Source organism: Argopecten irradians, chromosome 16 (genome assembly GCF_041381155.1).
Source record: "Argopecten irradians isolate NY chromosome 16, Ai_NY, whole genome shotgun sequence".
Lineage (NCBI taxonomy): Eukaryota > Metazoa > Mollusca > Bivalvia > Pectinida > Pectinidae > Argopecten > Argopecten irradians.
In genome coordinates, this window is record NC_091149.1 from 32,166,422 (window position 1) to 32,180,905 (window position 14,484).

The 14,484-nt window shown below is 38.2% G+C and overlaps 4 protein-coding genes across 9 annotated transcripts in view; all 4 read right to left on the bottom strand.

Moving 5' to 3' along the window:
- The window catches only part of LOC138310319 (twitchin-like), a 136,389-nt gene extending 134,409 nt beyond the window's left edge, over positions 1-1,980 (bottom strand). For all 6 annotated transcript variants that reach the window (XM_069251486.1, XM_069251487.1, XM_069251485.1 and 3 more), the window contains exon 1: positions 177-1,980. In XM_069251486.1, the coding sequence (XP_069107587.1) occupies positions 177-1,968 (1,792 nt within the window). In that variant the 5' untranslated portion in view covers positions 1,969-1,980. The remainder of the gene's footprint in view (positions 1-176) is intronic.
- A 37-nt stretch (positions 1,981-2,017) lies between these two features.
- LOC138310168 (protein PIF-like) lies at positions 2,018-2,940 on the bottom strand. Its single transcript, XM_069251288.1, has 2 exons — positions 2,071-2,940; positions 2,018-2,038 (listed from the first exon to the last, which is right to left on the bottom strand). The coding sequence occupies exons 1-2, from the start codon at positions 2,938-2,940 to the stop codon at positions 2,018-2,020; spliced, it is 891 nt and encodes a 296-aa protein (XP_069107389.1).
- A 49-nt stretch (positions 2,941-2,989) lies between these two features.
- LOC138310169 (protein PIF-like) lies at positions 2,990-5,058 on the bottom strand. The gene is made up of 2 exons (XM_069251289.1): positions 3,043-5,058; positions 2,990-3,010 (listed from the first exon to the last, which is right to left on the bottom strand). Exons 1-2 carry the CDS (start codon positions 5,056-5,058, stop codon positions 2,990-2,992), a joined length of 2,037 nt encoding a protein of 678 aa, XP_069107390.1.
- Positions 5,059-5,358: 300 nt separating this feature from the next.
- LOC138310170 (titin homolog) overlaps positions 5,359-14,484 on the bottom strand; it is a 36,293-nt gene continuing 27,167 nt past the window's right edge. The window contains exon 3 of the mRNA XM_069251291.1: positions 5,359-10,907. Coding sequence (XP_069107392.1) covers positions 5,359-10,907 — 5,549 coding nt within the window. The remainder of the gene's footprint in view (positions 10,908-14,484) is intronic.

A 14,484-nucleotide genomic window follows, 5' to 3' on the forward strand; every position in this document is an offset into this window, starting at 1 on the left:
AATTATCCAAGTTTGTGTCATAAATCTATTTTCAAGTCATTTTCTGGAAACCATAATTTGCCAAAATAATCGATTTTCAGCACCAATGACCTTTGATCTCTCCACACCAAGTTCAATACAAAGGTCATTGTTTAACAAACCATGAACGAGTAAGCGATGATAAAAATATCTCTTACCTTGTATTTCCCAGTTGATTTCCAGGTTCTGTCCCTCGTATATGGTGACATCAGACGATGCTTTCAAGATTCTGGGCATCTGGGCATCTTTCCCTTCTTTGATGTCTGCAGAGGTCGAAAAGGAGAGGACATCTGAGTCAGTCGGGCGTTTGGACGTTTCGTTGAGTTCGCTGTCGATCAAAGCATCCTTATTCGCAAGCCCGGTGTCATTGTCAGAAGGTGTTTTTCTTTCTGGTTCGGAATCGACCGGTTTTAGAACATCAAGGGCTTCGCACATCTCATCTTCGAAGTGAACAGATACTCCTCTCTTCTTGATAGGAACATCCTCGGCGATGGCTTGGCCGTAATGGAGCCCCGGTATATCATCCGGACTCTTATCTTTATCGTTGTCTGTAAACATTTCATCCACCAAGGAAGGAGTTCCATATTTGGTCTTACTAACTAGTCTAGGGTCAGACCCAACAATTCCATCTTGTGTTGTTTCGTTTTGGCCTTCACTACCGGGCGTGTCATCATCATACTCATTGTATGTATACCCGACCAGAGTGTCGATTTTACCCGTCTGTCCGGCTGATTCCAAAAGACTATCATTTTGGGTGGATAGCTTGCCAACATGTCCTTGGTTAGTATTGACCAGATGGAGTTCGTCAGCGTTCAGTATACTCTCCACTTCATCTGTGTGTGACTCGGGCTGACGACCAGATCGGGCCTTGGCATGTCGTATGGCATTTCTGTCTGGTAGAGTATTAAGCGCGTGCTTGTTCTGACCCAGATCACCGACTCGATCGTCCACCCCTCGAATCTCGTCTGACCGTGACTCGTCTTGTTCAGTGGTCTGTAAATCGGATGGAATAACACCTATGAAAAACGTGTTGGAAAGTTCTGGTTTTGTGTCTTCAATACGTCCTAATGGTGACGGTTCCCCACTGGACTTGTTATCGTCTGTCATCCAAGCGTCGTTCAGCGTCTTGATCTCCGCTGTCACTTCTTTTGCTTTTTGAATAAGTTTATCTTCCATAGTGTCCGTTTTCCCAGAACCCATCATTTGTCCTGAGGACTTCCTGTAATGTTCAGGTTCCGGTTTACCATTACGCATGTCATCCGTAACGTCGGGCATGATCTTCTCAATGGGTAAGGATTCTGGTCGTCTTGGAGACGGTGTGCGACGGTCGGCATTCCCCGCGCTTTTGCCAACTTGTTCATCTGTCATTAGATCGGCGCATTTTTCTTCACCAACATGAACGTCCGGCAGTGTTTTGTTGTTACGCCTCTTGGTCATATTTTCATTGTTATTTTCACTAGAGGCTGCATCAGAAGTCTTATTTTTACCAAAATATTCATCGTCGTCATCGCCGTATTTTGGTTTTGAAAGTCTTCTGCTGTATTTATCATCAAAATCTTTGTCTTTCTTGTTCACACCATCCACATCTTTGTCGTTAATATCTTTCATTGAGTCTCTTGGTTTTCTCTGATATCCTTGTTCCTTGTCTTCGTCCAAATCATCGTATTTCTTTCTGTCCCTCTTGTATTTGTCATCGACATTGTCATCTGCCAAATCTTTTCTAGTATCTCTTGGTTTTTTCTGATATCCTGAATCCGTGTCATCGTCCAAATCATCGTATTTCTTTCTGTCTCTCTTGTATTTGTCATCGACATTGTCATCTGCCAAATCTTTCATTGAATCTCTTGGTTTTCTCTGATATCCCGAATCCTTGTCGTCATCCAAATCATCGTATTTCTTTCTGTCCCTCTTGTATTTGTCATCGACATTGTCATCTGCCAAATCTTTCATTGAATCCCTTGGTTTTCTCTGATATCCCAAATCCTTGTCGTCTTCCAAATCATCGTATTTCTTTCTGTCTCTCTTGTATTTGTCATCGACATTGTCATCTGCCAAATCTTTCATTGAATCTCTTGGTTTTCTCTGATATCCCGAATCCTTGTCGTCATCCAAATCATCGTATTTCTTTCTGTCTCTCTTGTATTTGTCATCGACATCATCATCTGCCAAATCTTTTATTGGGTCTCTTGGTTTTCTCTGATATCCCGAATCCTTGTCGTCATCCAAATCATCGTATTTCGTTCTGTCCTTCTTGTATTTGTCATCGACATTATCATCTGCCAAATATTTCATCGAGTCTTTTGGTTTTCTCTGATATCCTGAATCCTTGTCGTTAACCAAATCGTCGTATTTCTTTCTGTCCCTCTTGTATTTGTCATCGACATCTTTGTCGTCATCCAAATCATTGTATTTCTTTCTGTCCTTCTTGTATTTGTCATCGACATTATCATCTGCCAAATCTTTCATTAAGTCTCTTGGTTTTCTCTGATATCCCGAATCCTTGTCGTCATCCAAATAATATTTCTTCCTGTCCTTGTTGTATTTGTCATCGCCATCTTTGTCGTTTGCTAAATCTTTCATTGGGTCTCTTGGTTTTCTCTGATATCCCGAATCCTTGTCGTCATCCAAATCATATTTCTTCCTGTCCTTCTTGTATTTGTCATCGCCATCTTTGTCATCTCCTAAATCTTTCATTGGGTCTCTTAGTTTTCTCTGATATCCCGAATCCTTGTCGTCATCCAAATCATATTTCTTCCTGTCCTTCTTGTATTTGTCATCGCCATCTTTGTCGTTTGCTAAATCTTTCATTGAGTCTCTTGGTTTTCTCTGATATCCCGAATCCTTGCCATCATCTAAATCATATTTTTTCCTGTCCTTCTTGTATTTGTCATCGACATTGTCGTCTTCTTCTACATCTTTCATTGAATCTCTTGGTTTTGTCTGATATCCCGAATCCGTGTCATCGTCCAAATCATCGCATTTCTTTCTGTCTCTCTTGTATTTGTCATCGACATTATCATCTACCAAATCTTTTATTGGGTCTCTTGGTTTTCTCTGATATCCCGAATCTTTGTCGTCATCCAAATCATCGTATTTCTTTCTGTCTCTCTTGTATTTGTCATCGACATTATCATCTGCCAAATATTTTATTGGGTCTCTTGGTCTTCTCGGATATCCCGAATCCTTGTCGTCATCCAAATCATCGTATTTCTTTCTGTCTCTCTTGTATTTGTCATCGACATCATCACCTGCCAAATATTTTATTGGGTCTCTTGGTTTTCTCTGATATCCCGAATCCTTGTCGTAATCCAAATCGTCGTATTTCTTTCTGTCCCTCTTGTATTTTTCATCGACATCTTTGTCGTCATCCAAATCATTGTATTTCTTTCTGTCCTTCTTGTATTTGTCATCGACATTATCATCTGCCAAATCTTTCATTAAGTCTCTTGGTTTTCTCTGATATCCTGAATCCTTGTCGTTATCCAAATCGTCGTATGTCTTTCTGTCCCTCTTGTATTTGTCATCGACATCTTTGTTGTCTGTTAAATCTTTCATTGGGTCTCTTGGTTTTCTCTGATATCCCGAATCCTTGTCGTCATCCAAATCATCGTATTTCTTTCTGTCCCTCTTGTATATGTCATCGACATCTTTGTCGTCTGCTAAATCTTTCATTGGGTCTCTTGGTTTTCTCTGATATCCCGAATCTTTGTCGTCTCCTAAATCGTCGTATTTCTTTCTGTCCTTCTTGTATTTGTCATCGACATTATCATCTGCCAAATCTTTCATCGAGTCTTTTGGTTTTCTCTGATATCCTGAATCCTTGTCGTTATCCAAATCGTCGTATGTCTTTCTGTCCCTCTTGTATTTGTCATCGACATTATCATCTGCCAAATCTTTCATTAAGTCTCTTGGTTTTCTCTGATATCCCGAATCCTTGTCATCATCCAAATCATCGTATTTCTTTCTGTCCCTTTTGTATTTGTCATCAACATCTTTGTCGTCTGCTAAATCTTTCATTGGATCTCTTGGTTTTCTCTGATATCCCGAATCCTTATCGTCATCCAAATCATCGTATTTCTTTCTGTCCCTCTTGTATCTTTCATCGACATCTTTGTCGTCTGCTAAATCTTTCATTGGGTCTCTTGGTTTTCTCTGATATCCCGAATCTTTGTCGTCTCCTAAATCGTCGTATTTCTTTCTGTCCCTCTTGTATTTGTCATCGACATTGTCATCTGCCAAATCTTTTATTGAGTCTCTTGGTTTTCTCTGATATCCAGAATCCTTGCCATCATCTTTATCATATTTCTTCCTGTCTCTCTTGTATTTCTCATCGACATTATCATCTGCAAAATCTTTCATTGAATCTCTTGGTTTTCTCTGATATCCAAAATCTTTGTCATCATCTAAATCATCGTGTTTCTTTCTGTCCCTCTTGTATTTGTCATCGACATCTTTGTCATCTGCCAAATCTTTCATTGAATCTCTTGGTTTTCTCTGATATCTCGAATCCATCTCGTAATCCAAATCATCGTATTTCTTTCTGTCCCTCTTGTATTTGTCATCGACATCTTTGTCGTCATCCAAATCATCGTATTTCTTTCTGTCCCTCTTGTATTTGTCATCGACATCTTTGTCATCTGCCAAATCTTTCATTTGGTCTCTTGGTTTTCTCTGATATCCCGAATCCCTGTCGTCATCCAAATCGTCATATTTCTTTCTGTCCCTCTTGTATATGTCATCGACATCTTTGTCGTCTGCTAAATCTTTCATTGGGTCTCTTGGTTTTCTCTGATATCCCGAATCTTTGTCGTCTCCTAAATCGTCGTATTTCTTTCTGTCCTTCTTGTATTTGTCATCGACATTATCATCTGCCAAATCTTTCATCGAGTCTCTTGGTTTTCTCTGGTATCCCAAATCCTTGTCGTCTTCCAAATCATCGTATTTCTTTCTGTCTCTCTTGTATTTGTCATCGACATTATCATCTGCCAAATCTTTCATTAAGTCTCTTGGTTTTCTCTGATATTCCGAATCCTTGCTCATCATCCTAAATCATATTTCTTTCTGTCCCTCTTGTATTTGTCATCGACATCTTTGTCGTCATTAAAATCTTTCATTGAATCTCTTGGTTTTCTCTGATATGCTGAATCCTTGTCATCATCTAAATCATCATATTTCTTTCCGTCTCTCTTGTGGTTTCCATCGAGATTGTCGTCTCCTAAATCTTTCTTTGAGTCTCTTGGTTTTCTCTGATATCCTAAATCCTTATCATCATCTAAATCACCGTATTTCTTTCTGTCTCTCTTGTAGATTTCATCGAGATTGTCGTCTCCAAATCTTTCATTAATCTCTTGGTTTTCTCTGATATCCTGAATCTTTTTCATCATCTAAATCATCATATTTCTTTCTGTCCCTCTTGTATTTGTCATCGACATTATCATCTGCCAAACCTTTCATTGAATCCCTTGGTTTTCTCTGATATCCCAAATCCTTGTCGTCTTCCAAGTCATCGTATTTCTTTCTGTCTCTCTTGTATTTGTCATCGACATCTTTGTCGTCTCCTAAATCTTTCATTGGGTCTCTTGGTTTTCTCTGATATCCCAAATCCTTGTCGTAATCCAAATCATCGTATTTCTTTCTGTCCCTCTTGTATTTGTCATCGACATCTTTGTCATCTCCTAAATCTTTCATTTGGTCTCTTGGTTTTCTCTGATATCCTGAATCTTTGTCGTCATCCAAATCGTCGTATTTCTTTCTGTCCCTCTTGTATTTGTCATCGACATTGTCATCTGCCAAATCTTTTATTGAGTCTCTTGGTTTTCTCTGATATCCAGAATCCTTGCCATCATCTTTATCATATTTCTTCCTGTCTCTCTTGTATTTCTCATCGACATTATCATCTGCAAAATCTTTCATTGAATCTCTTGGTTTTCTCTGATATCCAAAATCTTTGTCATCATCTAAATCATCGTGTTTCTTTCTGTCCCTCTTGTATTTGTCATCGACATCTTTGTCATCTGCCAAATCTTTCATTGAATCTCTTGGTTTTCTCTGATATCTCGAATCCATCTCGTAATCCAAATCATCGTATTTCTTTCTGTCCCTCTTGTATTTGTCATCGACATCTTTGTCGTCATCCAAATCATCGTATTTCTTTCTGTCCCTCTTGTATTTGTCATCGACATCTTTGTCATCTGCCAAATCTTTCATTGGGTCTCTTGGTTTTCTCTGATATCCCGAATCCTTGTCGTCATCCAAATCATCGTATTTCTTTCTGTCCCTCTTGTATATGTCATCGACATCTTTGTCGTCTGCTAAATCTTTCATTGGGTCTCTTGGTTTTCTCTGATATCCCGAATCTTTGTCGTCTCCTAAATCGTCGTATTTCTTTCTGTCCTTCTTGTATTTGTCATCGACATTATCATCTGCCAAATCTTTCATCGAGTCTTTTGGTTTTCTCTGATATCCTGAATCCTTGTCGTTATCCAAATCGTCGTATTTCTTTCTGTCCCTCTTGTATTTGTCATCGACATTATCATCTGCCAAATCTTTCATTAAGTCTCTTGGTTTTCTCTGATATTCCGAATCCTTGCCATCATCTAAATCATATTTCTTTCTGTCCTTCTTGTATTTGTCATCGGCATTATCATCTGCCAAATCTTTCATTGAATCTCTTGGTTTTCTCTGATATCCTGAATTCTTCTCATCATCTAAATCATCATATTTCTTCCCGTCTCTCTTGTAGTTTCCATCGAGATTGTCGTCTCCTAAATCTTTCGTTGAGTCTCTTGGTTTTCTCTGATATCCTAAATCCTTATCATCATCTAAGTCACCGTATTTCTTTCTGTCTCTCTGGTAGTTTTCATCGAGATTGTCGTCTCCTAAATCTTTCATTGATTCTCTTGGTTTTCTATGATATCCTGAATCTTTGTCATCATCTAAATCATCATATTTCTTTCTGTCCATCTTGTATTTGTCATCGACATTATCATTTGCCAAATCTTTCATTGAATCTCTTGGTTTTCTCTGATATCCCGAATCCTTGCCATCATCTAAATCATATTTCTTTCTGTTCCTCTTGTATATATCATCGACATTCTCGTCGCTAGAATCTGTCATTGAGTCTCTTGGTTTTCTCTGATATCCCGAATCCTTGTCTTCATCCAAATCATCGTATCTCTTTCTGTCCTTCTTGTATTTGTCATCGACATTATCATCTCCCAAATCTTTCATTGGGTCTCTTAGTTTTCTCTGATATCCCGAATCTTTGTCATCATCTAAATCGTCGTATTTCTTTCTGCCCCTCTTGTATTTGTCATCGACATCTTTGTCTTCTGCTAAATCCTTCATTGAATCTCTTGGTTTTCTCTGATATACTGAATCTTTGTCATCATCTAAATCATATTTCTTCCTGTCCCTCTTGTATTTGTCATCGACATTGTCATCTGCCAAATCTTTCATTGGGTTTCTTGGTTTTCTCTGATATCCCGAATCCTTGTCTTCCTCCAAATCGTCGTATTTCTTTCTGTCCCTCTTGTATTTGTAATCGACATCTTTGTCGTCTTCCAAATCATCGTATATCTTTCTGTTCCTCTTGTAGTTGTCATCGACATTGTCGTCTCCTAAATCTCTCATTGAGTCTTTAAGTTTTCTCTGATATCTCAAATCTTTGTCATCATCCAAATCTTCGTATTTCTTCCTGTCCCTCTTGTATTTGTCATCGACATCTTTGTCGTCTCCTAAATCCTTCATTGAGTCTGTTGGTTTTCTCTGATATCCTGAATCCTTGTCGTAATCCAAATCATCGTATTTCTTCCTGTCCCTCTTGTATTTGTCATCGACATCTTTGTCGTCTGCTAAATCCTTCATTGAGTCTCTTGGTTTTCTCTGATATCCTGAATCCTTGTCGTAATCCAAATCATCGTATTTCTTCCTGTCCCTCTTGTATTTGTCATCGACATCTTTGTCGTCTCCTAAATCTTTCATTGAGTCTCTTGGTTTTCTCTGATATCCCGAATCCTTGTCGTCATCCAAATCATCGTATTTCTTCCTGTCTCTCTTGTATTTGTCATCGACATCTTTGTCGTCTCCTAAATCTTTCATTGAGTCTCTTGGTTTTCTCTGATATCCCGAATCCTTGTCGTAATCCAAATCGTCGTATTTTTTCCTGTCCCTCTTGTATTTGTCATCGACATCGTCGCTGATATCTTCCATTGAGTCTCTTGGTTTTCTTTGATATCCCGAATCCTTGTCTTCATTCAGTTCATCGTATTTCTTTCGGTCTCTCTTGTATTTGTCATCGACATTGTCGTCACTAGAATCTTTCATCGAGTCTCTTGGTTTTCTCTGATATCCCGAATCTTTTTCGTAATCCAATTCATCGTATTTCTTTCTGTCTTTTTTGTATCTTTCATCGACATCTTTGTCATCTCCTAAATCTTTCATTGAGTCTCTTGGTTTTCTCTGATATCCCGAATTCTTGTTGTCATCCAAATCATCAAATTTCTTCCTGTCTGTTTTGCATTTATCATCGCCATCCTTGTTTTCGTCGTCGTCATTTGAAATTTGCTTTCTCTCTCTATCCCGCTTTTGATCGTTATCGCTGGTTTCCTTTCCTGTCCTCAGATTTGGTAAGTCCTGGTCTAAATCATGTCGTTTCCTATTATTGCCATTCGTCTCATTTTCTTCAATACGTGGCTTGTGTGTAAAATCTTTTTTATCATCTACATTTTCATCTGGGTCACTATACCTGCCCTTTGAATCGGTGATTCTCTCACTGTCTTTGTCAGATTTCTCATTAGACGACAGACGTAAGAACCCGAAGGTTTCGTCGTCAAAGTCGGTTGTAAAATCAGTTGTATTGATATCAGAACTGGAATCAGCTTCCTTCGAAACTCGAGATTTCCAGGAATATAAATCATCATCTACATCAGATCTGGGAGTAGCTTTTTCTTCGCCGTAGTTAGTTCGCCTGCATGGCGACAGACTGGCCTTGTCGTGGTCATCATCATGACCAAAGTTTCGAAACCTTCGACCTTTCTTGAAAGCATCAAAATTATCCTCTGACCTATCTCGTCTAGGATCCGCCCTCTCGTCATCGCTGTACAATACGGATGATCGACAGCTTTCTAAGTCCCCGTCATACCCACTCTCGTAAGTCTGGGATCGTCTGTTGTATCGCGAGTTTCTATCCTCGTCGTCCTCGCTATCGTTCCATCTATCCTTGTCGTGTTTGCCGGGCTGACGACTAGGGTAGTACAGATGGTCCTTAATTCCTTCGTTTCGATTTAAAGCCAAGTCATCCTCTGATCCTTCCGTACGTGTAGTTCCTCTTCCATACCCTCCATGACTCTCGTCCCCGAAGGGACCACCTTTTCCATGTTCGGTATCGTCATTCTGTTCTTTTCCTATTTTCCTCCATCCATGTTTTGTAACTCCTTCTTTGTTATTGGCTTGATTAGCCTCTCCAATCCCGGTTCCAGCTGGTGTGTCATTGCCTCTATTATTGAGTTCTGATCTGCTGTCTTTGTTGTTTGCCAATGGTTTCGAGCTACTCTCAGTACTGGATCCATCGTTGTTTTGACACATGCTCTGCTCTACCTGTACTGACGTAGCAGATATCAGATCCGGATCATTGTTATTGTCTATGTCAGAAACTGTTGTTATCCTGCCGTTTCTCCCACCATCTTCACCGTTGTCAATTCCAGACTTTCCTGACGCGACAAAGTCTTTTTCACCTTTACGCCGTGCATTGTTCCCGTTAGTGTCCAGTCCTACCTCAGAAGGCGTTGCAGCATCAGGACACATCGGCGGTTCATCTTCAACTGACGCGAAATCCAACTTATTCCTGTCAGACTTTATGCGATTTTCTGTGTCTCCAGTCACATCATCGTTCTTTTGTAGTTTATTTCCAGTGTTTTCCGTGCCTTTTGTCTCTTGTTTTTTTCTGTCTGACTTTTTCTCGCCTCCCTTAAGTTTGTCCGCTTTTTGATGTTTATGTCGCCTGTCGGCGGACGTTTTTCGGTGTCTGTCTTTACGAGTTGAACCATCCAGCTGATCGGACGCTCCATGTTCGCTGTCGCTAGAGCTATCCATCCAGTTATCGTCATCACCAAATCCACTGTCGTCTGTAGGCCTGCGAGATAAGCGTTTCCCAGCCCCGATAAAGTCTACAAGCTGATCCAGCACGTCATCCTCCTCCTCTTCTTCAATAGCTAACGCTTCTTCATCTTTCGTCGTTTTCCCACCTGCTGGGTGTTTGCCTGGTTCGTCATCGTCAATTGTGTCGAATTTGAAAGTTATGTTTTTCCCTCTGGAAGGGCTATCACCTGTCCCATCAGACGATAGGTCATCATTTCGCTTTTGGTCTTTGGTTGTACGGCAAGAATCCTTCCTACTATCATTTGGTTCTACTCCGACACGATCTGAAGAACGTTTGATCAACAACGAGTCAACGTTCGAGGAGCTTTCATTCGAATCAAATGGTCCAAATGCTGAGTCATCATGTCCCGTCTCAGAACCAATACTGGAATCGGAATGGATTCCCTCGGAGATATTTTCAAGGTTTTTCCCCTTCCTTGTCCACAAGTCAGAGACTTGTCCGATGTCCGTACCTACCGTGGATACGCTGCCATCCAAACCACTGTCGTCGTCCCCACCCATACTGGCTTCCATCTTCTCAATCATCCTCCTCTTCACCATATCAAAATCGTCATCGACCAGGCTGCCATTTTTCAAATTCCCGCCAATGTTTTCGATGAAGTCATTGTACCGAGTGTTCATGGTATTCTTATCTTCAGGTTCCATGGCCTCGTCCTGATTTTTCAGTCCACCAAATTCGAACTTCATCTTGTGGACTGTTGTCAATTCGTCCTCCCGCTGTCCTTCTATAACTGAAAGATAAAAAAAAATATTGTAATTCTACATCGTCTGCATATCTTAAGCTCATATAGCTATCTGAATTCCGTCTTCGTATATTAAAGAATGACCTTCCTTTCAGGTAGATATCAATTGTGACGTCATTATCATTTATACGCAAATTACTGTTCGTTCACTGACTCATGGTGTCACAATCCGTACCTTCCAGCAAAGGCAGATCGCTACGTAATATCTAAATAAAGAATATATAAATGCCAATTATAACACTCATGACATGCTAACTTAGTTTCAATTGTCTCTCGTTATCTATTTTCTATATTAGTTTTGTCTCGATAATGTTGATGTACATATTTTGGCACAATGAAAATATAGCGCACAAGATAGAGAACTTAATCCCACAAACGATCATAATTTATCTGACGTCATTGTACTCTAATTGATATTCCTTTATTGAGAACACAGCTCAAACCTTTTAAGGATGACGTTTACCTGGTTCCTCATAAATAAAATCAAAGATACATAATTTATTGATCATTATGCTTTGTATTATGGAAATATTTCTCCGAAACCTACAATTGACAATTTGGAACGTTTAAGTTCTAACAATGTGGCCATGCGACAACTTCTACTGGACCTATCCTTTCCCTTTACAACGTCGTATGGACTCTTCAAAAATAATGAAATTTAAAGACATAAAAACTCTACAGAAACAGAGAAATAAATATTTATTTTCGTACAAATGTCGGAGTGTCCTGAAATTTGAGTAATCTGTGTTATAGGTTTTTTGTTTCACAGGGAAAATTATTATAACAACGTAAAAAGATTCGGTTTTGTTCTTATGAAATAGCAAACACTCTCCCATATTGGTACAAAGAAAATAAAAGTTTTTGAAATGCCATGGAAAAATGAAATCAAATTATTAAAATTTTACACGGGGCCCGATGTTACAAAATTAAAGGAATACTATCATATTAAGTATAAATTCAATATAACAAAGCACAGCTTCATCTCGATTATACCGCAATGTCACATTATATATATAAATTCTTATTTTCCATACATTTATAATTTTTTCTTGCTGGGTATCAATTTGGATACACGCCATGTGATAAAGCTGTTTCTACACATGCTATCAATCTTTCTACCAGTTCTACCAGTAAATATATGCACTGTCATAATTGTATGCACTTTTTAAAAATATAAAGGAAACAAATGAATTTCGTTGAGCAAAAAATATAGTATGAAGAGAATTAATTTGGTAAAATGACCTTATAAATGACAAAGTAATGATCACGATGTTTTTTCTTTTGTTTCTAATCACATGTTTATAATATTAATGCATTTTGGACATTTACATGTACATAAACAAATGTACGTAGATTTGGTCGTCAATAACGGCTCAAAACCTTATTAATATGAATGGCCGCCCTGTACAATGCTCTGTATATTGGTATATTGGATTAGTAATGGAATATATGTCTAAGTAGGATAACATTTAATACAAATTAAAGGTACTTTGATTATCTCATACATATGTATAGTTGCCCTCAACATGAAACTCGTACATAACGAAACGTTATCTAACAATATGATTTTAGTCACGTGTGGTATGCACAGTTTGAAATAGTGATAAGCATTTAAAATCTTGTTTCTATAGTTGTTATTTTCATTTTCAGTCCGATATTTTTGTAAAAGGTCGTACATTAACCTCCTACATCGACACGGTGAGATATATTACCAATTAAATGATACTACAAGGCACAGACAGAAGGGGTGAAAAGTTTATCGACTATTTATTGTCAGGCAGGAAACACTAACCGATAATTCCAAACATGTTTTCGTATCCTGTATTTAAGTGGATATTGAAATAGCCTATTCCTCAATCAGCAGGTGTTTATCGTCGGTTTACAGAAAGCAGATTTTGTGTGGTTCTTGTATTTCAATGTTAAGATTCTTGAAGAGAGTTACCAGTATTAATATAATTAACATTTATGTTTTATTCTTAATCTTCATGAAAGTTTTTTTTATAAAACGATATTTGTAACCGCATACATTGTGGAATTATCTCTTTGTGTTGATTAGAATTTAGAGAAGCCCTAATTCATATCTATAAGAAATTTGCAATAAATGTATTTTCAACAACGTGATGAATGACATTATTACATTCAAATATCTAATCGCAATTTTCTTGCATGAAATGCGTGAACGGAAGATTTAGCGCTGAAATTGTTATTATCTTAGCATTAAACTATCATATAGTACGTTTCGTCGATACAGATGTCACCTAACGTTGTAGTACTATGCGATGACATGACGTCACGGTTGAAATAATGAAGCTAGGTCTTACATAAGCATACGCTAAAATTGTTTGTAATATACGTCGTGCAGGGTAACATCGCTGATTTTATTATAGCAGTTACATTATCGTCAATTATTTAACCATTGAACTATTTGCAGTTGGCAATTATGAAAGGTTGAATGCCAATTGGAGCGCGACAAATTTAATTAGGCGCTCAATGTTGTCTAGAAGACATTCATCCTCCAATATTTACAGACTGAATGCAGTTAAACGCATCTATTATGTTACGTTTAACAAAATGTGTATGTCCATAACATAGATATTAGGTTCGTTTGTTAATGTATAGACAATGTGTGACAATGTATGGCAGACGAGTCTAATACATACTTGTTGTCCAGTAGGATTGACACTGACAACTGTACGGCACCCGCATGATCATTAAGCCATTTTACTGATTTGTTTCTGTATTTTTTCGTTGTTGGTAATAAATCAGGGTTTTATTCACTGTTGAGGTGTCTACGTGTAAGATGATAGAATCGTCCTTAGTAACATTATATTTCATTTAATGTCGTGATAGTGACATCAATGATGGACAACCCTGATGGTCGCGGAACACCGTTGATATCACTTCTTTCAATGAAGTTGTTCCAAATTAGATTTACAGGTTTTGATGATGAGAAAGCGTGTTCATCAGTTTACCAGGCACGGTAAATGGGAAATATTAATGTGTGATACTAAAATAGAAATTGGCAGTGCAAAATTTATGTTATCAAAAATAGCATCTATAAATAACCCAGGTTTTAACATCTGGTGCTACCGCCAATGGTCGGTGCAGCCATATGATAAACGCTGTGTTTGAAAGATAGCAGTACAGAGCACATCTCTAGGCTATTTATACTTCAGGATAGCGTGGTTTATAGCGAGAATGGTTGACGCCACGGCTCCTTCTCATCATAAGATGTATAAAGTTTTTGTTGATTTTTTGTTTTAGTCGTTATATAACATGTCCAGAAGATAATGTTTAGTTGTTTCCACGGGTTGGTGTTTTCTAGGTTTTTCTTTTCAACAAATGAGAATTCGAGAGACGAACTTTCGTAATGACCAGAACTGTATACCTTGTACATTTCCTATTTCATAACTATTGGTATATATACTGTTACCGTTTTATTTTATTATTACAATCTTAAATATGAACACTTACAATATAAATCTTACCTGGACTTTACATTTGAAATTGAAAACGGCACATTTTGATGTACGAAGTAGAATTCATTAGAGTGAAACGTGCCTTA

Excerpts from the sequence above, each read along its gene's own strand:
- LOC138310169 (XM_069251289.1), bottom strand. The coding sequence starts at position 5,058 with ATGAGCAAGGATTCGGAATATCAGAGAAAACCAAGAGACTTAATGAAA. Across the intron at positions 3,011-3,042 it reads GAGACCCAATAAAAGATTTG|AGACAGAAAGAAATGCGATG; the intron begins GTAGATGATAAT and ends CAAATACAAGAG.
- LOC138310168 (XM_069251288.1), bottom strand. The coding sequence starts at position 2,940 with ATGAAAGATGTAGAAGAAGACGACAATGTCGATGACAAATACAAGAAG. Across the intron at positions 2,039-2,070 it reads GAGATTCAATGAAAGATTTG|AGACAGAAAGAAATACGATG; the intron begins GCAGATGACAAT and ends CAAATACAAGAG.